At 35.8% G+C, this 25547-nt stretch overlaps 1 protein-coding gene across 11 annotated transcripts in view; it reads left to right on the forward strand.

Moving 5' to 3' along the window:
- RPAP2 (RNA polymerase II associated protein 2) overlaps positions 1 to 25547 on the forward strand; it is a 98747-nt gene that overhangs the window by 22203 nt on the left and 50997 nt on the right. For all 11 annotated transcript variants that reach the window (XR_015254878.1, XR_015254875.1, XR_015254876.1 and 8 more), the window contains exons 7-9: positions 14963 to 14998; positions 17653 to 18592; positions 24525 to 24607. Coding sequence is in view for 7 of the 11 variants with exons in the window: in XM_086717539.1 (XP_086573665.1) it covers positions 14963 to 14998; positions 17653 to 18592; positions 24525 to 24607 (1059 nt within the window). In the remaining 4 variants the exon portion in view is untranslated. The remainder of the gene's footprint in view (positions 1 to 14962; positions 14999 to 17652; positions 18593 to 24524; positions 24608 to 25547) is intronic.

Here is a 25547-nt window from a genome sequence, read left to right on the forward strand (position 1 = left end):
TTCATTTAATAACCTTATTAAGTGCCAATCTAATTTATTTTAGTGTCACATATTATTCTCCATTTTACAGACTGGGTATCAGGGAGACTGTTAAGATTACTCATCAAATATCTAGAAACAATGTTCAATATAGTTTTCTTTACCTGAAGTAAGAAAAATGAAACAAAGGAGGAGAAAATAGTCACTTGTAAAGTATATTGAGTTCCTATGAGAAAGATTAAACAAAGGTAGTACCCTCACAACTTTTTAAAGTCTTTTTTCTGATTTTACAGGCAGCATGTTGTAGAAAGAGCTTGAACTTTGAAAGATCCAAATTCGAATCCTAGATTTACTAGTTAATTGCTTAACCTCTCAAAACTTCAGATTCCTCATCTGTAAAGAAAAAAAAGCCGTAAGTTATATGAGGATTAAGTGAAGTTGTATAAAAAACAGCTAGGACAAAGTGTGGGTAGATGAAAATATTCTGGAAATGGATGATGGTGATAGTTGTACAAAAATACGAATGTACTTAATGCCACTGAACTATAATTAAAAATGGTTTAAATGGTAAATTTTATGTAATGTATATTACACCACAAAAAAAAAAAAAAGAAAGAAAGCCAAGGCCACCTACCATATGGTAGGCACTTTGTATATTCTGGCTTTCCCCTTACCTTTAGAAATTGAGGTTTTTTTTTTTTTTTTTTTCTTAATTCTTAAGTGTTTTTCCTTAAATGTTGTTATGTAGCTGGGTATTTCTCATAAAATTATCTTAAACTGCATTCATGATTCAGAATAGTGTTTACATTTTGATTATCTCTTAATTCAGCCATACATAGACTTACTCTTATATGGGCTATTCTACCTCCAAGATCTTGAAATAAGAGCTTCCCGTTGTGACCACAACCTCTATCTCATCTACAGCTATCACTCTTGAGTATGCTTTGTAACCTCACTTTGACCTCCTGTCTCTACCTTAGCTCTATTCTTCTAGGTTGGACAGACTTTCATTAAATTTGTTTTCTTGAGCTCCACAGTCAGCAGTTACAGTATTGTCCATTCAAACAATCCCAGATTCTTTCTCCCTTAACCTTCTACCATGTCTACCTTCCCAAGTGACAGTCATCTTTTTTTTTTCTTTTAAAATGTTTATTTAAATTCTAGTTAGTTAACATAGAGTGCAATATTGGTTTCAGGAATAGAATTCAGTGATTTATCACTTACATATAACACCCAATGCTCATTATAACAAGTGCCCCTAATACCCATCACCCATCTAATCCACGTTCCCACCATCAACCATTAGTTTGTTCTCTATTGTTAAGAGTCTCTTATGGTTTGCTTCATTCTCTCTTTTTGTCTTCTCCCCCCCCCTTCCTATGTTAATCTGTTTTGTTTCTTAAATTCCATTTATGAGTGAAATCATATGGTATTTGTCTTTCTCTGACTAATTTCGCTTAGTGTAACATACTCTAGCTCTATCCACTTGTTGCCAATGGCAAAATACTCTTTTGATAACTGAGTAATATTCCTTTGTATATATACGTATACCAGATCTCCTTTATCCATTCATCAGTCTTCAGTAGTCATTTGGGCTCTTTCCATAGTTTGGCTATTGTTGATAATGCTACTGTAAACATCAGGGTGAATATACCCCTTCAAGTCAGTATTTTTGTATCCTTTGGATAAATGCCTAGTAATGTGATTGCTGGATTATAGGGTAGTTTTGTTTTTGCCTTTTTGAGGAACCTCCATACTGTTTTCCAGGGTGGCTGTACGAGATTGCATTCCCAACAGTACAAGACGGTTTCCCTTTCTCTGCAGCCTTGCCAATACCTGTTATTTCTTGTTATTAATTTTAGCCATTCTGACAGGTGTGAAGTGGTATCTCATTGTGGTTTTGATTTGCTGCTGATGAGTGATGTTGTGCATCTTTTCATGTGTCTGTCAACCATTTGGATGTCTTTTTTGAAAAAATGTCTGTTCACGTCTTCTGCCCATTTCTTCACTAGATGATTTGTTTTTTGGGTGTTGAGTTGGAGAAGCTCTTTATAGATTTTGATTACTATTTCTCAGATAGGTCATTTGCAGATATCTTCTCCCATTCTGTAGGCTGCCTTTTAGTTTTGTTGTTTTCTTCGCTTTACAGAAGCTTTTCTATCTGGATAAAGTCCCACTAGTTCATGTTTACTTTTGTTTCTCTTGCCTCTGGAGATGTGTCTAGTAAGACGTGGCTCCGGCCGAGGTCAAAGAGGTTGCTGTCTGTGTTCTCCTCTAGGATTTTGATGGTTTCCTGTCTCAAATTTTAGGTGTTTCATCCATTTTGAATTTATTTTTGTGTGTGGTGTAAAATTAGTCTAGTTTTATTCTTCTGCATGTTGCTGTCCAACTTTCCCAACACCATTTGTTGAAGAGATTGTCCTTTTTCCATTGAATATTCTTTCCTGCTTTGTTGAAGATTAGTTGACCATGTAGTTGCAGGTTCTTTTCTGGGTTTTCTATTCTATTCTCTTAATCTATATGTCTGGTTTTGTGCCAGTACTATACTGTCTTGATGACTACAGCTTTGTAATGTAGCTTAAAATCTGGAATTGTGATGCCTCCAGCTTTGCTTTTTGTTTTCAAGATTGCTTTGGCTATTTGGAGTCTTTGTGGTTCCATGCAGATTTTAGGATTGTTTGTTCTAGCTCTATGAAAAATCCTGGTGGAATTTTGATAAAGATTAAATATGTAGATTGCATTAGGCAATATAGACATTTTAACAATGTTTGATTCTTCCAGTCCATGAGCATGGAATGTTTTTCCATTTTTTCGTGTCCTCTTTAGTTTCCCTCATAAGTTTTCTGTAGTTTTCAAAGTACAGACCTTTTAGCTCTTTGGTTAGGTTTAAATTTTTTTTTTTATGTTTATTTTTGAGAGAGAGAGGGAGAGGGAGAGAGAGAGATGGAGTGTGAGCAGAGGAGAGGCAGAGAAAGAAGGGGAACACAGAATTTGAAGCAGGCTCCAGGCTCCACACTGTCAACACAGAGCCTGACGCAAAGCTTGAACCCACAATCTGCGAGATCATGACCTGAGCTGAAATCGGACACTTAACCGACTGAGCCACCCAGGTGCCCCTCTTTGGTTAGGTTTATTGCTAGGTATCTTATAGTTTTTGGTGCAATTGTAAATGGGATAGATTCCTTGATTTCTCCTTCTGCTGCTTCATTATTGGTATATGTATTAATGCAACAGATTTCTGTACATTGATTTTTATATCCCATGACTGTGCTGAATTCATGTATCAGTTTAGCAATTTTTTGGTGTAGTCTTTTAGGTTCTACATAGAATATGATGTCATCTACAAATAGTGAAACTTTGATTCTTCCTTGCTGATTGTGATGCCTTTCTTGTTGATGTTTTTCTTGTTGTCTGATTGCTAAGGCTAAGATTTCCAGTACTTTGTTAAGTAGTAATGGTGAGAGTGGACATCCCTGTCTTATTCCTGACCACAGAGGAAAAGTTCTCAGTTTTTCCCCATTGAGGATGATATAAGCTGTGGGTCTTTTGTATATGGCCTTTCTGATTTTAAGTTACGTTCCCACTATTCCTACTTTGTTGAAGGTTTTTATAAAGAATGATGCTGTATTTATTTTGTCAAATGCTTTTTCTGCATCTGTTGAGAGGATAATATGGTTCTTATCCTTTTTTTTTTTTTTTAAGTTTATTTACTTTTGGGAGAGAGCATGCAAGTGGGATAGGATCAGAGATAGAAAGAGAGAATCCCAAGTACGCTCTGCACTGTCAGCATAGAGCCCGACATGAGGCTCGATCCCACGAACTGTGAGATCATGACCTGAGCTGAAGTCATGCTTAACGGACTTAGCCACCCAGGCGCCCCAGTTCTTATCCTTTATTTTATTAACATCGTGTATCACGTTGAGTAATTTGCAAATATTGAACCATCTCTGCAGCCCAGGAATAAATCACACTTGATCATGGTGAATAATTCTTTTAATGTACTCTTGGGTTTGATTTGCTAGTATCTTTTTGAGAATTTTTGCATACATGTTCATCAAGGATATTGGCCTGTAATTCACCTTTTTAGTGGGCTCTTTGTCTGGTTTTGGAATTAAGGTATTGCTGGCCTCGTAGAATGAGTTTGGAAGTTTTCCTTTCATTTCTATTTTTTGGAACAATTTGAGAAGAATAGGTATTAACTCTTCTTTAAATGTCTGGTAGAATTCCCCTAGGAAGTCATCTGGCCCTGGACTTTTGTGTATTGATTTTTCATTACTGATTACGTTTCTTTGCTGGTTATGGGCCTGTTCAAATTTTCTATTTCTTCCTGTTTCGGTTTTGGTAGTTTCTATGTTTCTAGGAATTTGTCCATTTCTTCTAGGTTTTGCCCAATTTGTTGGCATATAATTTTTCATAATCTCTTATGATTATTTCTTTTTCTGTGGTTTTGGTTATGATCTTTCCTGTTACATTCATGATTTTATTTATTTGGGTCCTTTCTCTTTTTGATAAGTCTGGCTTTGATAAGAACAAGCTCCTAGTTTCATTTATCTGTTCTACTTTTTGTTTCTATATCATTTATTTCTGCTCTGATCTTTATTATTTCCCTTCTGCTGGCTTTTGGCTTTATTTGCTTTTCCTTTTCTAGCACCTTTAGGTATGTGGTTAGGTCTGTTTTGAGACTTTTCTTATTTCTTGAGGTAGTCCTGTATGGCAGTATACTTTCCTCTTATGACCACTTTTGCTGCATCCCAATGGTTTTGAACTGTTATGTTTTCATTTTCATTTGCTTCCATGTATTTCTTTATTTCTTCTTTAATTTCCTGGTTATCTCATTCATTGTTTAATAGGATGTTCTTTAACCTCCATGTATTTTGTGGTACTTCCAAATTTTTTCTTGTGGTTGATCTCATGTTTCATTGTGTTGAGGTCTACAAATATGCATGGAATGATCTTGATCTCTTTGTACTTGTTAAGGGCTGATTTGGACCCAGTATGTGATCTGTTCTGGAGAATGTTCCATGTGCACTCAAAAAGAAGGTATATTCTGCTGCTTTAGGATAAAATGTTCTGAATGTCTGTTTAGTGCATTGGGGTGCATTTAAAGCCATTGTTTCTTTGTTAAATTTCTGTGTAGAATGATATGTCCGGTGATGTAAGTGGGTGGGGGGGTCAAAGTCCCCTACTACTATTGTATTGATATTGATGAGTTTCTTTATGCTTGTTATTAATTGATTTATAAATTTGTTATTGATATATATTTATATATGCTTGTTACTAATTGATTTATATATTTCTATATTAATTGACATATATATATTTATATATTAATTGATTTATATATATTGAATTGTATATATATATATAATTGCCTCCCAAGTTGGAGGAATAAATAATCTAGTTTTTTTGATAGAAGTATGGCTACTCCAGCTTTCTTTTGATGTCCATTAGCATGATAAATATTCCCCATCCCCTAATTTTTAATCTGCAGGTGTCTTCAGATCTAAAATGAGGCTCTTGTAGGCAGCATATAGGTGGGTCTTGTTCTGTTTTTTGTTTTTTAACTTTTTCAATGTTTGTTCTTGAGAGAGAGAGAGAGAGACAGAGCACAAGTGGGGAAGGATAGAGAGAGACAGACAGACAGACAGAATCTGAAACAGGCTCCAGGCTCCAAGCTTTCAGCACAGAGCCTGATGCAGGGCTCAAACTCGGGAATGGTGAGATCATGACCTAGGCTGAAGTCAGACGCTTAACCGAATGAGCCACTCAGGCACCCCCCTGGTGGATCTTGTTTTTTTTTTTTTTTTATCCATTCTGATACCCTATATCTTTTGATTGGAACATTTGGTCCACTTACATTCAGGGTGAATATTGAAAAATATGAATTTAGCCATTGTGTTACCTGTAAATCTGGTGTTTCTGGTGATATTCTCGGTTCCTTTCTAGTCTTTGTTGCTTTTGGTCTTTTTTCCTCCCAAAGAGTCCCCTTTAATATATCTTCTAGGGCTGGTTTACTGGTCACAAACTTTAGTTTTTGTTTTTCTGGGGAACTCTTTATCTCTCCTTCCATTCTGAATGATGGCCTGCTAGATAAAGTATTCTTGGCTGCACATTTTTCCCATTTAGCATGTTCAATATATCCTGCCATCCCTTCTGTCCTGCCAAGTTTCTGTGAATGAGTCTACTGCGAACCTGATCTGTATTCCTTTGTAGGTTAAGGACTTTTTTTCCCTTGCTGCTTTGGAGATTCTTTCCTTCTCTGGGTATTTTGTGAATTTGACTATGATATACCTTGGCGATTGCCAGCTTTTGTTGAATTTCATTGGAGTTCTCTGTGCTTCTTGGATTTCATTGTCTGTGTCCTTTCCCAGATTAGGGAAGTTTTCAGCTATAATTTGCTCAAATAAACCTTCTGCCCCTTTTTTCCGTCTCTTCATCTTCTGAGTCTCCTATGGTATGAATGTTATTACGTTTTCAGACGTCGCTGAATTCCCTAAGTCTACCTTCGTGATCCAGTACCTGTTTTTCCCTCTTCTTTTCAGCTTCATTATTTTTTGTGATTTTATCTTTTATATCACTGATTCATTCTTCTGCTTTGTTCATCCTTGGTATTATGGCATCCATTCAGGTTTGCATCCTGGTTATAGCATTTTTAATTTTGTCCTCATTGGATTTTAGTTCTTTTATGTCTGCAGTAAATGATTCTGTAGTGTCTTCTATGCTTTTTTCAAACCCAGTTAGTGCCCTTATAATTGTTTTAAATTCTAGTTCAGACATCTTCTATCTGTATTGATTAAATCCCTGGCTGTTACTTCTACTCCTGCTCTTTCTTTTGGGGTGTATTCCTACATCTTGTCATTTTGTCCAGACAAAATATGATTTGATCTGCTTGTTAAAAGAGCTAGATCTTGGGGCGCCTGGGTGGCGCAGTCGGTTAAGCGTCCGACTTCAGCCAGGTCACGATCTCGCGGTCCGTGAGTTCGAGCCCCGCGTCAGGCTCTGGGCTGATGGCTCAGAGCCTGGAGCCTGTTTCCGATTCTGGGTCTCCCTCTCTCTCTGCCCCTCCCCCGTTCATGCTCTGTCTCACTGTGTCCCAAAAATAAATAAACCTTGAAAAAAAAAAATTAAAAAAAAAAGAAGCTAGATCTAAAAATAAAAGCAGTATTTGTATTTATATAGTTATGTATATATTTCTATTTTATAATATATATTTATATATAGTATATATATATAACTAATTTATATATTATAAATATATATATATATATATATACATATAAAACTAAAAAGTTAAAAAAATAAAAAGGAATCTAGACCCTATTTCCCCTAGACCTGAAGCTTTGCAGCATTCTATGATCAGTGGAGTTGGGAGTGTACGAGGGGTTTGTGCTGGTCTTCTGGGGCCAGCTTCTGTGCTGCTTCTCAGGCCAACTTGCCCTCGTTGAGATACACCTGCAGGGCACAGCAGGGTGCAGCAGGGCTGGGGCTTGGCGTAAGCAGCTCAGGTCTTTACTTGGTGGTGCTGGTTAGCTCACTGAGGTCAGTCAGTGCTGATGGACGGGGGAGCAAAATGGGTTTGCTCAGCTCTCTTATCCACAGAGCAGAGAGCTTGCACCCACCACTCTTCAGGAATCCCTCACAGAAGAGAACACAATTATCTCCCTTATGTCCCAGGCTGCCTTCACCCTGTTTATGTCCAAGGTGTTTTGTCTCAGGCCCATGGCTGGGTTTCTAAACTCCAAATTTTAGGGACTTGGTTGGCATGGCTCCAAGCTGTTCCTCTGGAAGAGGGCCTTGCCATGCTTTTGCCATTTGCCAGCTTGTCCAAGACAGCAGTCACACGACCACACAGTGGTTCAGATCTTAGGCAAAGCAGAACAGAAAGCCTGCATCAAGATTCACTGCCCTCTTCCTCAAAACACTAAAAACAGAACTACCCTACGACCCACCAATTGCACTACTAGGCATTTATCCACAGGATACAGGTGTGCTTGTCTCGAAGGGACACATGCACTCCCATGTTTATAGCAGCACTATCAACAATAGCCAAAGTATGGATAGAGCCCAAATGTCCATCGATGGATGAATGGATAAAGAAGATGTGGTATGTGTATGTATATATATATGTATATGTATATATGTATATATACACAATGGAGTATTGCTCAGCAATCAAAAAGAATGAAATCTTGCCATTTGCAACTACGTGGATGGAACTGGAGAATATTATGCTAAGTGAAATTAGAGAAAGACAAAAATGATATGATATGACTTCACTCATATGAGGACTTTAAGAGACAAAACAGATGAACATAAGGGAAGGGAAACAAAAATAATATAAAAACAGGAAGGGGGACAAAACAGAAGAGACTCATAAATGTGCAGAACAAACAGAAGGTTGCTGGAGGGGTTGTGGGAGGGGGGATGGGCTAAATAGGTAAGGGGCACTAAGGAATCTACTCCTGAAATCATTGTTGCACTATATGCTAACTAATTTGGATGTAAATTTTAAAAAATATAAAATAAATTTAAAAAATACAAAATAAAATTCAAAAAAATAAATTAAAAAAAAAAAGATTCACTGCCCTCAGCCAGTGTTTCCACTGCTGTGCCTGGCAACAGTACAGCACATTGGTGCCATCCATTCTTCTGGCCCTGGAGAGGCCTTGCAGCCACTCCCAAGGGGAATGGAGGGGAACTGTTTCTCCTCATGTGACCCAGGGGATCCTCAGTCCATGCTGTCCACTCTCGGTTCTCCTCTCTCCTTCACCATAGGAGCACCACTAAACTGGGCTGGACCCCTGTAGTGGGCAGACTTCTACAACTTCAGATTTTGGGCTCCACTGCTTCTAATACCTTGTGGTACTCTATATAAGCAGGGCTCCTTCCCCTCCACAGCACCCGCAGTTCTTACCTCCCCCAAATCAAGTCTCTGCAGCTCCTACCTTCTACAATTCTACTTGTAGACTTGCAGTTTTGTTCTCTCAGTCCTCAGATTGATTTCTTGGGTGTTCAGAATGATTTGATTTTTATCTAGCTGTGTTTGAGGTACTAGGCAAGCTTAGGGTCCCCCTATTCCTCTACCATCTTAACTCCTCCCTCACCCTTTTTTTCTGTGGTTGGGTTCCTGATCTTTATTGAGTAAAGTTCTCAAGCGCTTTAGATAAGCTGTCTCATTTAGAACATTAGTGCTTTAAATAAGCTGTCTCAGTCCTTACAAGACCCCTTGGAAGTGTTATTACTCATTTTATGGGTGGTGGAACTGAAGCTCACAGAGGTTTAGTGACTAACCCAGAACACTAGGCTCATTTATATAGATCTGGAATTTAAACCCAGATCTGACACCAAAGCCTCATGCACTCTTTCCATTCCTTTGGCCCTGTTCCATTTTATTCTGTGTAATCTCACTCGTGTGTTCACATGTTTTTTTCTTTGTTTCTTATTGACTCTCTGATAAGTTCACACATTTTCTTCTCTCCTTAAACTTTGAACCCAATCCCCAACTCATTATAGATAATTTAACCTACCACTTAACTAAATGATTGAGTGCATCCAGCAGAATTTCCTTCAACGTTATTTTCTTATCCTCTCTCGTTTCTCTGCATCATTGCTTATACTTTCTATGTTCCTGATTCTTTTCTTCTGTCACCAAGGCTTGCTTCATGATTTATTCCTATTTTCTCACTCTTTCAAGCTCTCCTCTCAAGTTGATTATTTTTCTTCTACTTTAAAAAGGTTGGTAGGGACAGAACCCTGAAAAATATCCATTAAGTTTAGCATTTCTATGGTGATTGGTAATATTAGCAAGAGACATCTCAGTAGAGTAATGCATACAGATTCCAGGAGGCAGAGGGGTGATGATTGAATAGGAGATGTGGAATTGAAAACCAGTGCAGACTTCTATAAAGAAAGGTTACAATGAAAAAGGGAGTGGGGGGAGCTGTATGATTGAAGGACAGGGTTTGTTGGTTTCTGTATTTATTTTCTCAAGATAAATTTAAGTATGATAATATCCTAAAAGGCAAGAGGAAAAAGGGAGAGGTTTATGGAGTAAAACCTCAGATCCATAGAGTTAGCCTTAAAGGCTTTTATATATAAACTATATGAATCTTTATAGACCCAACTGAATCTAAAGCTTTTCTTCATTGGCTCAACAAGCAACTTTTATTTCTTCTGTAATTTGTTGTAGCAGTTCATGTATCTCTCATGATACTTAACATATATTCTCTGAAATTATATGATGCAAAATGTAGTTAAGAGCCCTGCTGTCTTGATTTGATTTCTGGCTTTACCACTTACCAGTTGTGTGGCTTTCCACTACTTATTCTTTTAGTACTCAAATTGTTTTATCTGTAACATGGGGATAATAGTTGTAGCTACTCATTCTTGTGAGGATTAACCTTTGTGAAGCTCTTAGCACAGGCGTTTTTCTCCTACTAAATTGTAACGTCCTTAAGAATAAGAACCTGTTCTTTATATTACTTAATATACACAGCATAATTCATACATATAATAGTTCAGAATTTTATTTTTGAAGGAATAATGGAATATATACCCTGCATTTGTAGGTTAGCTGTTGAGTGTAAGAGTCCAATTGAGAATCGCTGTCTATACATATTTTCTTACCTATAGAGATACTCAGACCCTATAGGACTAAATGCCAGGCAGCTGCAAGGCACTGAACCTTGACAATTTTAGCCAGGAAGACTTGGATGGGGATGTGGGATAGGAAGAATGAAAGAACTACAGGTACCTGTGAGAGGCAATAAAATCCTCTGTTGTAAAAGTTAGCATATTATTTAGGCCAAAAAAGCTCTTAATGAGAGTTATAAATATCCCCTGGAGCAATCAAGGCTAGTCACCATCCAAGTAGTGTCCTTTGCTTTGAGGAACACCAACCCAAGGTAGCTTCTATAACTAGAGTTTTAGTGAGTAGAAGAAGTAGTGTTAACAGGGTAATATTGGGTGATTGGGAAAGGATATGCCTCAATTGGCTGAGGGACTAAGGAAAAAAACAAAAATAGATTAAAATTTTACTCTCAGTCAGCTCATTGCCCATTGTCTTATTTTGCCTTTCCTTCTAAATTTTTTATTATTGGTCTTGGAGAATTCCTGAACTACAGGGGAATCTCTAAAGCAGGGATGGCAAATATTGGTTTCATCCCATATGTCTCCTGATGTGTGGTGCTGAGAAGGAATATAATGGGAAAGAATGCCTTGATTAGTTAGCGGTGCCTTCCATAACTTAAGGAGAGGATTGGTAGGAGAGTCCATTCATAGCAGTGCCTCTTCTGCTTAAGACTGAAGACAAGATAAATGGATTATCTAGGCAGTATTATGTGGTCAACTCTGATGCTTAATTATATAGAAAAATATCTTTAACTGACATTTTTTGATTAGCAGCCTTTCAGTGTCATAACTCGAATAACCTGTGGTTCCATCTATCCATTTGGCTTAACTTTTTTTAATTGAAATGCTTTTTTGCAATATCATGGCCTTCATTGGAACCCTATTTTGTCCTTTAAATGGGATTAATATTCAATGCCTTAGCTTCTCTTTCATGTATGTCTAGTTTCTTATATTTACTTTTTTTTCTATTAATAGGCTTTATTCCTTAGAGCAATATTAGCTTCATAGCAAAATGGAGAGGAAGGTACAGAGATTTCCCATATACCCTCCTTACCCCTACCCTTGTATAGCCTCCCTCATTATCAGCATCCCCCAACAAAATTGCTCATTTGTTACAATTGATGGGCCTGTATTGACATATCATTATCACCCAAAGCCCATAGTTTACATTAGAGTTCACTCTTAGCTTTGTACATTCTATGGGTTTGGACAAATATATAATGACTTGAATCCAACATTAATTACATTATTATACAGAGTAATTTTATAGTCATAAAAATCCTATGTGCTCCACTTATTCATCTCCCACCTGTCATAAACCCTGATCTTTTTTTTTAAATTTTTTTTTCAATGTTTATTTATTTTTTTGGGGACAGAGAGAGACAGAGCATGAACGGGGGAGGGGCAGAGAGAGAGGGAGACACAGAATCGGAAACAGGCTCCAGGCTCTGAGCCATCAGCCCAGAGCCTGACGCGGGGCTCGAACTCACGGACCGCGAGATCGTGACCTGGCTGAAGTCGGACGCTTAACCGACTGCGCCACCCAGGCGCCCCAACCCTGATCTTTTTACTATCTCCATAGTTTTACCTTTCCCAGAATATTAGGTAGTAAAATTATACAGAATATGTTCTTTTCAGGCTGGCTTATTTCACTTAGTAATATGCATTTAAGTTTCTTCCCTGTCTTTTTCTAGGTTGATGGTGGCTAGTTTCTTTTTAATGCTTAATAATAATCTGTTGTCTGAATTTACTACAGTTTATTTAACCGTTCACCAACTGAAAGATATCTTAATTGCTTCTAAGTTTTGGTAAAATGGATAGAGCTGCTGTAAACATCCGTGTGCAGGCTTTTGTGTAGACGTAAATTTTCTTATTTATTTGTTTATCTTTAATTTACATCCAAGTTAGTTAGCATATAGTGCAACAATGATTTCAAGAGTAGATTCCTTAATGCCCCTTACCCATTTAGCCCATCCCCCCTCCCACAGCCCCTCCACCAACCCTCTGTTTGTTCTCTATATTTAAGAGTGTTTTCTGTTTTGTCTCCCCCCCACCGTTGTTAAATTATTTTTGCTTTCCTTCCCTATGTTCATCTGTTTTGTATCTTAAATTCTTCATATGAGTGAAGTCATGTGATATTTGTCTTTCTCTGACTAATTTCACTTAGCATAATACCCTCTAGTTCTATCCACATAGGTGCAAATGGTATGTAGATGTAAATTTTCAACTCCTTTGGGTGAATACCGAGGAGTAAGAGTTCTGGATTGTATGGTAAGAGTATGTTTAGTTTTAAAAGAAATCACCAAACTGTATTTCAAAGTGGCTGTACCATTTTGCATTTTCACCAGGAATGAATGAGAGTTCTCTTGCTCCAAACATTCACCAGCATGTGATGTTGTCAGTGTAGTGTATTTTAGCTATACTAACAAGTGTAGTGGTATCTTACTGTTCTTTTAATTTACAGTTTGCTGGTGACATATAATGTAGAGCATCTTTTCATATGCTTACTTGCCATCTTTATATCTTCTTTGGTGAGGTGTCTTTTAATGTCTTTGACCCATTTTTATTGAGGTGTTTTCTTACTGACTTTTAAGAGTTATTTGATATTTTGGATAATAGTCTTTTATCAAGTATGTCTTTTGCAAATATTTTCTCCTAATCTGGTTTTTCTTTTTATTCTCTTGACAATATCTTTCACAAAGCAGAATTTTTTTAATTTAATGAAGCCTGGCTTACCAGTTTTTTCAGTCATAGATTGTGTGTTTGGTGTCCTATCTAAAAAGTCATCTAGTTTCTCCTATATTATCTTGTTGGAGTTTTGTATAGTTTTGTGTTTTATATTTAGTTCTATGATCCATTTTGAGTTAGTTTTTGTGAATGGTATAAGTCTTTGTCTTGATTCACTTGTTTGTTTGTATGTTTGTTTGTTTGTTTGTTTGTTTGTTTTAGAGAGAGAGAGACAGAGACAAAGTCCAAGCCGTGGAGAGGGACAGAGGGAGAGAAAGAGAATCTCAGGTGGACTCCGCAGTCAGTGCGGAGCCCAACACAGGGCTCAATCCCACAACCCTGGGATTGTGACCTGAGCTGAAATCAACAGAGAGGCCCAACACACTGAGCCACCCAGGTGCCCCTTGATTCACTTCTTTACATGTGAATACTCAGTATTCCAGTACCATTTGTTGAAAAAATGGTCTTTTCTCCCTCATATTGCTTTTGCTGCTTTGTCAAAGATCAGTTGAATATATTTGTGTGCATCTATTTCTGGGTTCTCTATTCTGTTCCAGTGATCTATTTATCTGTTCTTTGACCACTACCACACTGTCTTCATTGCTGTAGCGTTATAGTCTTGAAGTCAGGTAATGTCAGTTCTCCAACTTTGTTCTTCATTATTGTGTTAGCTATTCTTGGTCTTTTGCCTCCTCCCAAACTTTACACTCAGTTTGTGATATCCACAAATAACTTGCTGGGATTTTGATTGGGATTACATTGAATCTGTAGATCAAGTTGAGAATGACATCTTGACCGTATTGAGTCTCCCTATTGATAAACATGGATTATCACTCCATTTTTTGTGTATTCTTCTTTGTATTTAATCCATTTTTGTAATCTTTAGAAGTCACTTTTCCTGAGTCACTTCAGAAATATTTTATAGAGTTTTCCTGTCCTCTTGGAATCACTTGCTATTTGTTCCTTTTTGTATTGGCTTTCTAAGAGCTTTTCTCTCTGTCTTTTAAATATCCATGATGCCCAGCCAAATGTAATTTCTGGTATTGCATAGAAAAATTGTTCCTAGAATTGAATTCAATCACCTGATCTACATAGTTCATATCCATACTACGATACAATGCTTTCTCAGAAATTAGAGCAAAAATTCTTATTGACTACATAAAGGAAATAGAGGAGAATTGTGGTACATAATTCCTGCCCTCAAGAAGCTTGTAGTTTGGTAAGAAACCACACTTAAACATATGAAAAGTAAGACTTTTAGATAATAATTCTAGTATTAAGCCATAGAGGAGTACCTGATTAACATATATTAATTGAATACATAATACTGACTCTGGAACTCATAGGAGAGAGTGATTTACTTTAGTCAGGTTAGTCAGGGAAAACTTTATTACACTCATGGAAATTGAACTTAGTCCTAAAATATGAACAAATTTTGGATAACAGATTAATCCATATTTCTTATGGATGAGTTTCACAATACTTTGTTCTTCAATTTTTTCTTTAAAACTTTAAATGAACTGTTTTCTTTTAATTATATTTTCTATCCAATATAGTTATAACAAACACTTGAAAATGTTTGACATACCAGCTGCCTTCAATTTTTTATTCCTATGTTTTGTTACAGGGATCCTGATTTTCAACTGCTACAGGAAGGACAAAGGTATGGTTGAATCAGTATTACTTACCTTCTATATATTTATGTTAATAGAAACATTAAGAGTAAACCAGGTGATACGAGCTTTTGGACTTCCTGTGTTGATGCATGAGGTAAGTGCCCATTTTAGCCCACACAAAGAAATATTTGCCTTGTACAGCTTTTTCTTTTGTGATAGTAAGATGATGTGTTTGATCTGTATGATTTATTGTACAGCTGTTCCTACAATGAAGTCTAATTGAACCTGTTGAAATACGACACAAACATAGCTTCCATCTGAGATACTGTGCTTCTTTGTCAACTAGATTATGCCAATTACATTTGTTGAAAGGTTTTTTTAGTCTTATTTTATAGGATTTCAAAGCTTAATATGCCAATTATGTATTATTTGGAAGAGTGTCTAAAGCATTAATAGAAAAATTCCAAGTTGTGATATTTTTCTTAACTGTTCTTGTGGTGTTGCTTGCCCAATCGTGACTATTTCTCAAAACACATTCTTATATCTTTTATCAGCATAAATTTTCCTGGTTTTTAGCCACTATTTTAGTACATGGAATTGAGCACAAGTAAGAGATATTTATTTATTGATATATATTTTAAATTTATAGCTTCAAAGTAATATAGAAAAATATAATTACTTTAAAATTCCAAGAGAAAGTATGAAACCTATGAAAGTCAAATTGTTCTAATTTTTTTTTAACATTATGCTTACTTCAGGTACAAGAGACAGTCTCGTGGCTATATAGGTTAGATTCTAACTAAAAAATGGTATCTAATACTGAATAAACTTGTTATCTTTTCTTTATTCCCATCCACAACCTTACTGTTTTGTTTTGTTTTGTTTTTTTATGTTTTATTTATTTTTGAAAGAGAGAGGGGAAAGTGCAAGCAAGGGAAGGTCAGAGAGAGAGGGAGACACAGAATCCTTAGACAGGCTCTGGGCTCTGAGCTAGCTGTCAGCACAGAGCCTGACACAGGGTTCGAACGCACCAACCATGAGATCATGACCTGAGCCTAAGTTGGACGGTTAACTGACTAAGCCCCCACAACCTTACTTTCAACTCTGTTTTTCTTTTTCTTTCTTTATACTTCCACCAAGCATGCTTTTTTTTTTTTTTTAATGTTGCATTATTTTATTTTAGTCTATTTTTTTAATCATTTAAAAAATAGGGGCGCCTGGGTGGCGCAGTCGGTTAAGCGTCCGACTTCAGCCAGGTCACGATCTCGCGGTCCGTGAGTTCGAGCCCCGCGTCAGGCTCTGGGCTGATGGCTCGGAGCCTGGAGCCTGTTTCCGATTCTGTGTCTCCCTCTCTCTCTGCCCCTCCCCCGTTCATGCTCTGTCTCTCTCTGTCCCAAAAATAAATAAAAAAAAAACGTTGGAAAAAAAAATTTTTTTAAAAATGAATATCCTTTTGGGGGAGCAGTTTTAAGTGTATAGAAAAATTGCTTGAAAAGTAGAAAGTTCCTACATACCCTCACAATTCCCTGCCCCCACTTACACAGAATTACAAAGAGTTCTTTTAAAGTTCTGATATGTGCATTTGCTGGAGAGTAGTTTCTCACCTAACATTTCCTATCTCAGGTTTGTATAGACAAAGCTACTCTTTTCCTTCACCTTTTCATAATTCTTAATCTTTTTAAAACCCAGTTGAAAATTGAAGCAGGGAGCCTAGGTTGCTCAGTTGATTAAGTGTGCGATTCTTGGTTTCAGCTCAGGTAATGATCTCATGGTTTGTGGGATCGAGCCCCACATTTGTGCTGACAGTGTGGAGCCTGCTTGGGATTCTCTCTCTCCTTGTTCTTAGTCCCGCCTCCCTCTCTCCCTCTCTCTGTCTCTCTCAAAATAAATAAACATTAAAATTTTTTTTTAATTAAAAAAAATGAAAATTGAAGGAACATAGTCAAAGGGAAAACTACTGTCTTTTATTTTTAGCATTCTATAATAACTCTGGGTTTTCAAATACAATATCTTTCATTGACAAATATTAATTTATTTTATTTTTTGCTAAGACTTTCTTGTGATTTTTATCTATGGAATTTTCTGTATAACTATCAACCATAATTGGGAAAGGTTTAAACATGTCTTTTTATCTTGTTATCTTTCAAAACCTAAACAGAGTTTCTGTAATACATTTTTTTGAGAAAGCAGGAATGAAGTTTTCAAAAGAAAACCTTTTTTTAAAAAGTATATATAAAATAGTCACAGAACAGTAACAGGCAGAGGCACCTGAGTGGTTCATTCGGTTAAGTGTCCGACTCTTGATCTCCGCTCAGGTCTTGATCATCAGGTCATGAGTTTAAAAATAGAAAAAAAAAAGAAAAAGAAATGTAACAAGCAAAAATCAAAATAATTCAGTAGGATGAAATTATCAAGGTTTTTTTTTCTTTTTGCTGTCCTCCTTTAACACTTTAAAAAATGGGAAAAAAGAAAGAAGATGGTAGAATTATATCAAATAAATAAGATGCAGAGAAATCATAGATTATATAGCATTCTTCGAAAACATGTATATGTGTATATGTGTGTATCTACGGAAATACATATAGATATATAGATAGATGTATATATAATCTATAGGCAATGCTTGAAAGTTACAAAATATAAATAACTGTGGGACGTTTTGCTTTTTCATTATAGTTATTTTGTTTCTTTCCTTCTACAGTGGCCATTCTGGAAAGGAAGTACAGCTATGCACTAAGGCCATTAAAACATCAGATATTGACAATCCTGGCCATTTTGAGAAGCATTATGAATCTAGTTCTTCTAGCGCTCATAGTGACAGTAACAGTGACAATGAGCAAGACTTTGTTTCCTCCATTCTACCAGGAAACAGACTGGTAGATGCAATGGGTGTAAGTCCAAAGCTGCACAAAAAAAGCATAATGAAAAAGAAAGCCGGCCATAAAGCTAACTCCAAGCATGAAGACAAAGAACAGACAGTAATAGATGTCTCTGAGCAGCTAGGCAATTGCACATTAGATAGTCAGGAGAAAGCTGCTGCTTGTGAACTTCCTTCACAGAAAGTAAGTACTCAGATTTCTCCAAATAGTCCTTTGCAAGAAAAAGTAGAAGTTTCAGAAAATTCTGGAAATAAATACAGTAGTTCAAAAGTAACTCTAGTAGGCATAAGTAAGAAAAGTGCTGAGCATTTTAAGAGAAAGTTTGCCAAATCAAACCAGGTTTCTAGATCAGCCTCTAATTCAGTGCAGATGTGCCCTGAAGTTGCAAAGGCAAACTTACTTAAAGTCCTGAAGGAGACTTTGATTGAGTGGAAGACAGAAGAAACTTTGAGGTTTTTGTATGGCCAGAATTATGCTTCTTTGTGTCTGAAACTCTCTTCAGCCTCTCTGGTTAAAGAAGAAGAACTTGATGAAGATGACATAGATTGTGACCTAGACAGACATTCTCCTTCCCTGCAGGGATCTCAGAATAGCTTGGATGAGTCTTTACCTTTTAGGACTTCAGATACAGCCAGTAAACCACTACCAAGTTATGAGAATTTGAAAAAAGAAACTGAAACCTTAAATCTAAGGATAAGGGAGTTTTATAGAGGACGATATGTTTTGAATGAAGAAACTACCAAATCACAAGACTCAGAAGAGGTATGTCTTAATGATGATGGGTTTTGGGGGCACCTGGGTGGTTCATTCACTTAAGCATTGGACTCTTGATTTCAGTTTAGGTCATGATCTCACAGTTTGTGAGATCGAGCCCAGCATCAGGCTCTGGGATAACAGCCTGGAGCTTGTATGGGATTCTCTCTCTCCTCTCTCTCTGTCTGCCCCTCCCCCCACTCATGCTTTTTTTTTTCTCTCTCTCAAGATAAATGGACTTAAAAAAAAAAACGATAATGAGTTTTCTATGCTGCTAGCATATGAAACACTCACCATAGCAAACCTTGGAACAGGAGTAATACTGAAGAAATAATTGTTAAATTTTCAAGTTTGTTTAGTTCAGTTTTTTGTTTTCAAATGCCATCCCTAAGGACTCCTTGGTGGCTCAGTCAGTTGAGGGTCTGACTCTTGGTTTTGGCTGTGGTAATGATTACATAGTTTCATAGGTTTGAGCCCCGCATCTGCCAGTGCAGATCCTGCTTGGGACTCTCTGTCTCTCCCTGTCTCTGCCCCTCCCCTGCTCGTGCTATCTCTCTCTCTCTCAAAATAAATTAATTTTATTTATTTATTTTAATGTTTATTTTTGCAACAGAGAGAGACAAAGCCTGAGCAAGGGAAGGCCAGAGAGAGAGAGATACAGAATCCAAAGCAGGATTCAGGTTCTGAGCTGACAGCACAGAGCCCAACGTGGGGCTTGAACCCACGAACCATGAGATCATGACCCGAACTGAAGTCAGAGGCTCAACCAGCTGAGCCACCCAGGCGCCCCTAAATAAATTAATTAAAAAAAAAATTTTTAAATGCCATCTCCAGTAGTGGCATAATTGTTTTCCAAATAAGTTGAAATTCGCCCCCAGAAAATTTCACAAATGTGTAATATTTTTCTCCAGTATAGAAATAGCCTAGAATTGGGGACAGAGTTTTCTTTAAAACCTAGTTCTTCATATAATATGTAGACTCTCTGAAGAGGTTTATTTATTTATTTTTGTACCAACAAATATTCTTTGTATTTTGGTATTTCAAATTTCTGCATGGGGTATATATCTTTGTATTTTATTTCCAATAGAACTGTATACAGTGGAGTAGACTTACTAGCTGAATGGTAAAGTATTTGGGTATTATTTAGCAAGCAGGCCAATTTAAAATAATATTAATGAAAATAATATAGTAAAGGAGACTTATTGAGAAATAATGGACATAAGAGAAAATAGAGAATACCAGGTAAACCTAGGTTTTAGTATTAGCTATGTCATTTATTACTGTATGAAAAGTTGGTCTCTTGAGTCTGATAGCTTTCCTTGCTCACTTGTTAAGAATTTAAAAAATAATGTATGTAAAGCATTTATCACAGTGCCTTAGATAAAATTGATGCTCAGTAAATAGTAATTCTCTGTAGAGACTAAATATCTCTTGGGGGGTTCTCTCAGTATTTCTCTTACCCGTTTTTGGTTTGATGTGTAGCTTGGGAAATGAAGTTATTTGGCATGAAGAGGAGTACGTGATAACCTTATTTTTATGACAAAACTTTGTTACTAAAGATTTGTGAGTAAATGTGGCTCTAAATTTAAGAACACATTTGGAGATTTAGAAAGAGGATGAAAGTGGAAATAGAGTAAAAGTTTAGAAATTTCTTATATAGAATGCTACCTAGCCTAGTACTATATTTTGAATCACTTCAACTGTATTATTAGACAGTATTCATAACTTTTATAATCAGCCTGAAGAAACCTGATCTCTGTCACTCAGCTGCATAAACTACCTTAATATAACATTCGTTTTATCATTTTTGTGTTTATAAGCTTTAAACAGGAAAAATACCTAAGAAAGAAAATGAAAATTGACTATTCCTTTGTTGCATAACATTAAAACTTTTTCGTTCATGTAAAATACAGATAGTAAGTGTACAACTTGTTGAATTATCACAAAAGAACACAGCCTTGTAATCATTACCCAGGCCAAGAAATTTGAGTAAAACAGAGGCCCAACTATGTCTTCTCCTGATTATATCCTCTTTCCAAATTGAATAACTATTATAATAACATACATTAGTTTTGCCAATTTTGAACTGTATTAAATGAATTCACATAGTATATATTCTTTGGTTTTCAATTTATTTCATGCAACATTATGTTTGTGAGTTATTTATGTTGTTCCATGCGGCTATACTTCATTCTTTCATTGCTGCATAGCATTCCCTTATAGAAATATATCCCAATTTATTCATATTAATGGGCATTTTAGGCTTTTCCAGTGTGGGGCTGTGGTGTCTGAGCTTTCTTGTTTATATCTCTCTTCTAAGGTATAGGTATTTATGTTGGGTATGTATATCATTTTGGGGTCATAATATATGTGTATATGCAACTATACTGGATAATGCCAAACAGTTTTCCAAAATGGTTTTGCAGGTTTATATTCCACTGCCACTATATGAGAGTTTCCATGACTCCACATTCTTTACCAGTACTTGATATTGTTACTTTTCACATTTCTGGTGGTATTACTTTTTGGTTATAACACATTTCTCTGATGATTAATGAGTTGTGCACTGTTTCATTTGCTTTTTGACCCTTTGGAGTGTCTCTTTTGTTAAGTATCTTTTCAAGTGTTTTTCCCATTTATCTGTAGGAATATCCAGGTATTTTTTTCTTACTGATTTTGTAGGAATTCTTTATTCAGGATTCAAACCCATTTTTAATTGGGTGTATTACAAATATTGTCTTCTACTCTGAGACTTGCCTTTTCACTCTCATTAATGATATCTTGAGTTCAGTTTATTAATTGTAGCCTTTAATGACTTCTCTAAGAAAATAATCTTTGTTTATCCCGGGTTATTTCATCTTCTAGAAGCTTTGTTTTTCCTTTCATATTTAGATCTGCAATTCACCTGGAATTGATTTTTGTTTATGATGAGGAGAATGGGTCAGATTTCATTGTTTTCCTTTGGGAAAATGTGTTTACATTAAAGTTTGAGAAGCACTATTGATTTTTGCAGGGTGGGGGTGTTGTTCATTAGTTACTGAGAAAGATGGGAGAGATGGGTCAAGAATCTGTCACCATAATTATGGTTTGATTATTTCTCCTTTTAGTTTAGTGAATTTTACTGTTAGTATTTTGAGACCATGTTATATGGTGTTAAAAAAAAAAGATTGTTATGTCTTCCTGGTAAATCAAACCTCAGTATTATGGAGTGACTTTTCTCTACATTGATGATTTTTTTCTCTTTTACTCTACTTTGCTGGCATTAGCATTCTTCATTAGTATTTTCAAGGACTATCCGCTTTTACTTAGGCTGGTAATCTTTATTATGTAGAGAATTTAGCCTATTTACATTCAGTATCCTAAGTGATATGTTTGGGCTTAAATCTCATCCCACTCATTGCTTTCTGCTTGTCCCACCTGTTCTATGTTCTTTCTCTCCTTTCTTTCTTTGAATTAAATATCATTATTTCATTGTTTACCCTCTGTTAGCTTGTTTTAAATGTTATTTTACTAACCATTAAGTGGTTACTGTAAAGAGTAAAACTTGAATTAACTGAATTATTATAAAAGTCTAATATAAGTTAATTTTTTTTGCTTCCTTAACAGTCCCTTAGAAACTTCAATTCTATTTACCCTCTCTTTGCTTATGTGCTCTTGTTGTCTATTTTTGTTCTCTCTGTATTTTTTTTAATATATTTTTTTTAATGTTTATTTACCTTTGAGAGAGAGAGAGAGAGCACAAGTAGGGGAGGGGGAGAGAGAGAGGGAGACAAAGAATCCATAGCAGGCTCCAGGCTCTGAGCTGTCAGCACAGAGCCCGATGCAGGGCTTGAACCCATGAACCATGAGATCATGACCTGCGCCGAAGTTGGACACTTAACCAACTGTGCCACCCAGGCGCCCTTTGTCTCAGTATTTTAAATCGTGTAAGATTATTAATAGTCAATATTCAGTTGGAGTTATCCAATTAATTACTCTTCTATTGTTTTTCCTTCCTGCATCTCTATTCTTCCATTACAGATTATTTGTCTTGGGCCTGAAGAATATCCTGTATTTTGATTAGTGCAGTTTGCTAATGATAAATTTTCTCAGTTTTTGTCAGAAAATTCTTTATTTTACTTTCATTTTTGAAGGACATTTTTCTGGGTATTGAATTCTAGATTAGCATTTTTTTCAGGCAATTGAAAATATTTCTTTGTCCTTTGGCTTTCATTTATTTCTCTTATTGCTACTTCTTTGAAAATACTGTTTTTCTTCTGTTAGCCACTTTTAAAATTTTTTTGTCTTTGGTTACTGTCAATTTTAGAATGCTTGGCCTACATGTGATTATTATTGTATTTATTCTTTTGGCACTTGTAATACTTGAATCTTAATTTGGTTTCTTTATCAGTTTTGGAATAGTCTCAATTATTATCTTTATAGATACTTCTTCTGTCTCATTCTTCCTTTCCTCTCTGTCTGGTACTCCAATTACAGACACGTTAATCTTTTCCATTGTATCTTCTGTGTCTCATATTCTTTTGCGCTTTGTATTATGTATGTATGTGGGAGGGGGTGTTAGGTGTGACTGTGCTTTATTCTGAATAATTTCTAAATCACTATTCTCTCTTCAGTCTTTTTTACTGTATTATTAAACATATTCATTAAGTTCTCACTTTAGAATACTGTATTTTTCAGGGTGCCTAGGTGGCTTAGTCAGTTAAACATTGATTTCATTTGGTTCAGGTCATGATCTTGGTTTGTGAGTTCAAACCCCACGTCAAGCTCTGTGCTGACAGCACAGCACAGAGCCTGCTTGAGATTTTCTCTCCCTCTCTCTGCCCCTCCCCTGATCACATGTGCATGCATGCTCTCTCTCAAAATAAGTAAATTTAAAAAAAAAAGAATACTGTATTTTTCAGTTTGAGAATTTTCCTTTGGTTCTTTTATATAGTTTTCAGTTCTCTACAGAAATTTTCAGTCTTGTCATTTTTCTTTAAATACATCAACAGTTATTTTGAATAAAGCTGATAACTTCATCATCTGGATTTCCTGGGGGTTGTTTTCCATGGGCTAAAGTTTCAGATTTTGACCATGTTGTCTTGTTTTCTTACTGCTTTATTATATGGCAAACATTGTATATTAAAAATTACAGATAATTTGAGACTGAAGTTAAAACAGATTTATGTTGGCTTCTAGCAGATGATTTGTAGTTGTCCCACATCTTGCTTAATCCAGTCATGGATTAAAATGATTTAAAGCTGGGCTTCAGTCTCTGTAAGAGCCAGTCTGTTTCCTATTCATTCTTAGTCTTAGTAGTCCTTCTAAGTCAGGCTTTGGGGGAGAGAGTTGTCAGTACAGTCTCGGCATTCCCCAAGCTCTAATGCTTATTAGAAGATGCTCAAGTTCTCAGTATCTGAATTGCTTCTTTTGGAATTAGTCACTGCCTCTCTGGAATTACCTTCTCTAGAATCTCTGGCCATAATTATTTACTGCCTTGTTAGTTCTCTGATGTTTTCAAACAAATATGGGTATTTTCCCAGTGTTTTTTCAGTTCTCAGCAGGAGGAATGGTTTGAATTACCTTGTCTGCCATTTCTAGAAGTGGAATTCCCCATAATATATTTATAGTATTTGCTAATTTTAAAACTTTAATCTCCAACATTTGTATAGCATTTATCAGTTTACAAATTTCTTTCATGTACATTTTCTCATTTAATAAAGAAGGTATTAGCATCCCTTTATACAGATGAGAAAACACTCTCAAAAGTAGACATAGGACTTAAGTTTACATCAACCTAATGACTGAACCAATACTCAAATTTAAATCTTCTAATTCTCAAGTCTAGTTTTTATTCTGCCATTCCCTAGGTGTAAACTTTTGTTTTAATGTTTATTGTTCTTACCAGAGAAAGAATGTACGTTTATGATTTTGCTTTGTTTTGTTTAAAAATGTGATTCAGCAAGATCCCACCTTTCCGCTGATAGATTCAAGTTCTCAGAACCAGATTAGAAAACGCATCGTACTTGAAAAGTTGAGTAAAATGTAAGTATGTAATTGTCATTCCACTGTTACAATATTATGAATTAATTTGGTATTTGTAGGTTCATAATTTAGATTAATTTTTATCCTTCAATTTTGAACAGTTTGAAAAATGTGAAAAGTTTACATGGATGTCTTTGCCTGAGAAATTGGAATTTTTAAGATATATTGCCAAGGAAATATTGAAATTAAGTTTTGTGCAGAAGACACAGAAGCACATAATAAAAGTTGAGAATATGGGAGTAGAAAACCAAACTATGTCACCTCCACTTAATAATCCAGTGAAGTAAGGGAAAAAATACCAAAGCTAGACCATTTAAATACTGATTTGTGGTATATGTGTCATATCAGTTTCACATGTGAATGAAACTTTATGAAGTTTTAACGGTCTGTTAACTCACTCTGCATACATATTTATTTATAGAACCATTTCACACTCAGCAACTTAAGAGTTTTTGTTCAAGTCAACTTTGCACTTTAGTTTTAAGCTTCCCGTCGTGGAAATTATTTTTCTTGTAATTGCCCAGTGATGAATGAGATTTAAAAAATTGTAATCTTGATTTCTCTTTCAAAGGAAGTTTGAAAAATCTTTTTTCCAGAGGTGTAAGGGCTGTCTTGAACTTTTAAATCTCCACTTTCTTTCTTGAGAAGAAAAATGTAAGGGTGTTTTCAGTCATTGTTTAAGGTGTGCATATGGATTAGGGGCACCTGGCTGACTCAGTCGGTACAGCATGTGACTCTTGATCTCAGGGTTATGAATTCGAGCCCCATTTGGGTGTAGAGATTACTTAAAAATAAAATCTAAAAAGTGTGCATATAGATTAGTCTTAATTTTGTAGTAGTTCAAAACTAAGAAAAACATAATCTCCTGGAAGCCTTGGTATTTTGAGCAGCTTGCTTCTGTTTTACATTTTAAATAATTATTTAAATTAATATTTGTTGA

This window comes from Puma concolor, chromosome C1 (assembly GCF_028749965.1).
Source record: "Puma concolor isolate L17-30 chromosome C1, mPumCon1.1.hap2, whole genome shotgun sequence".
In the NCBI taxonomy this organism is placed as follows: domain Eukaryota; kingdom Metazoa; phylum Chordata; class Mammalia; order Carnivora; family Felidae; genus Puma; species Puma concolor.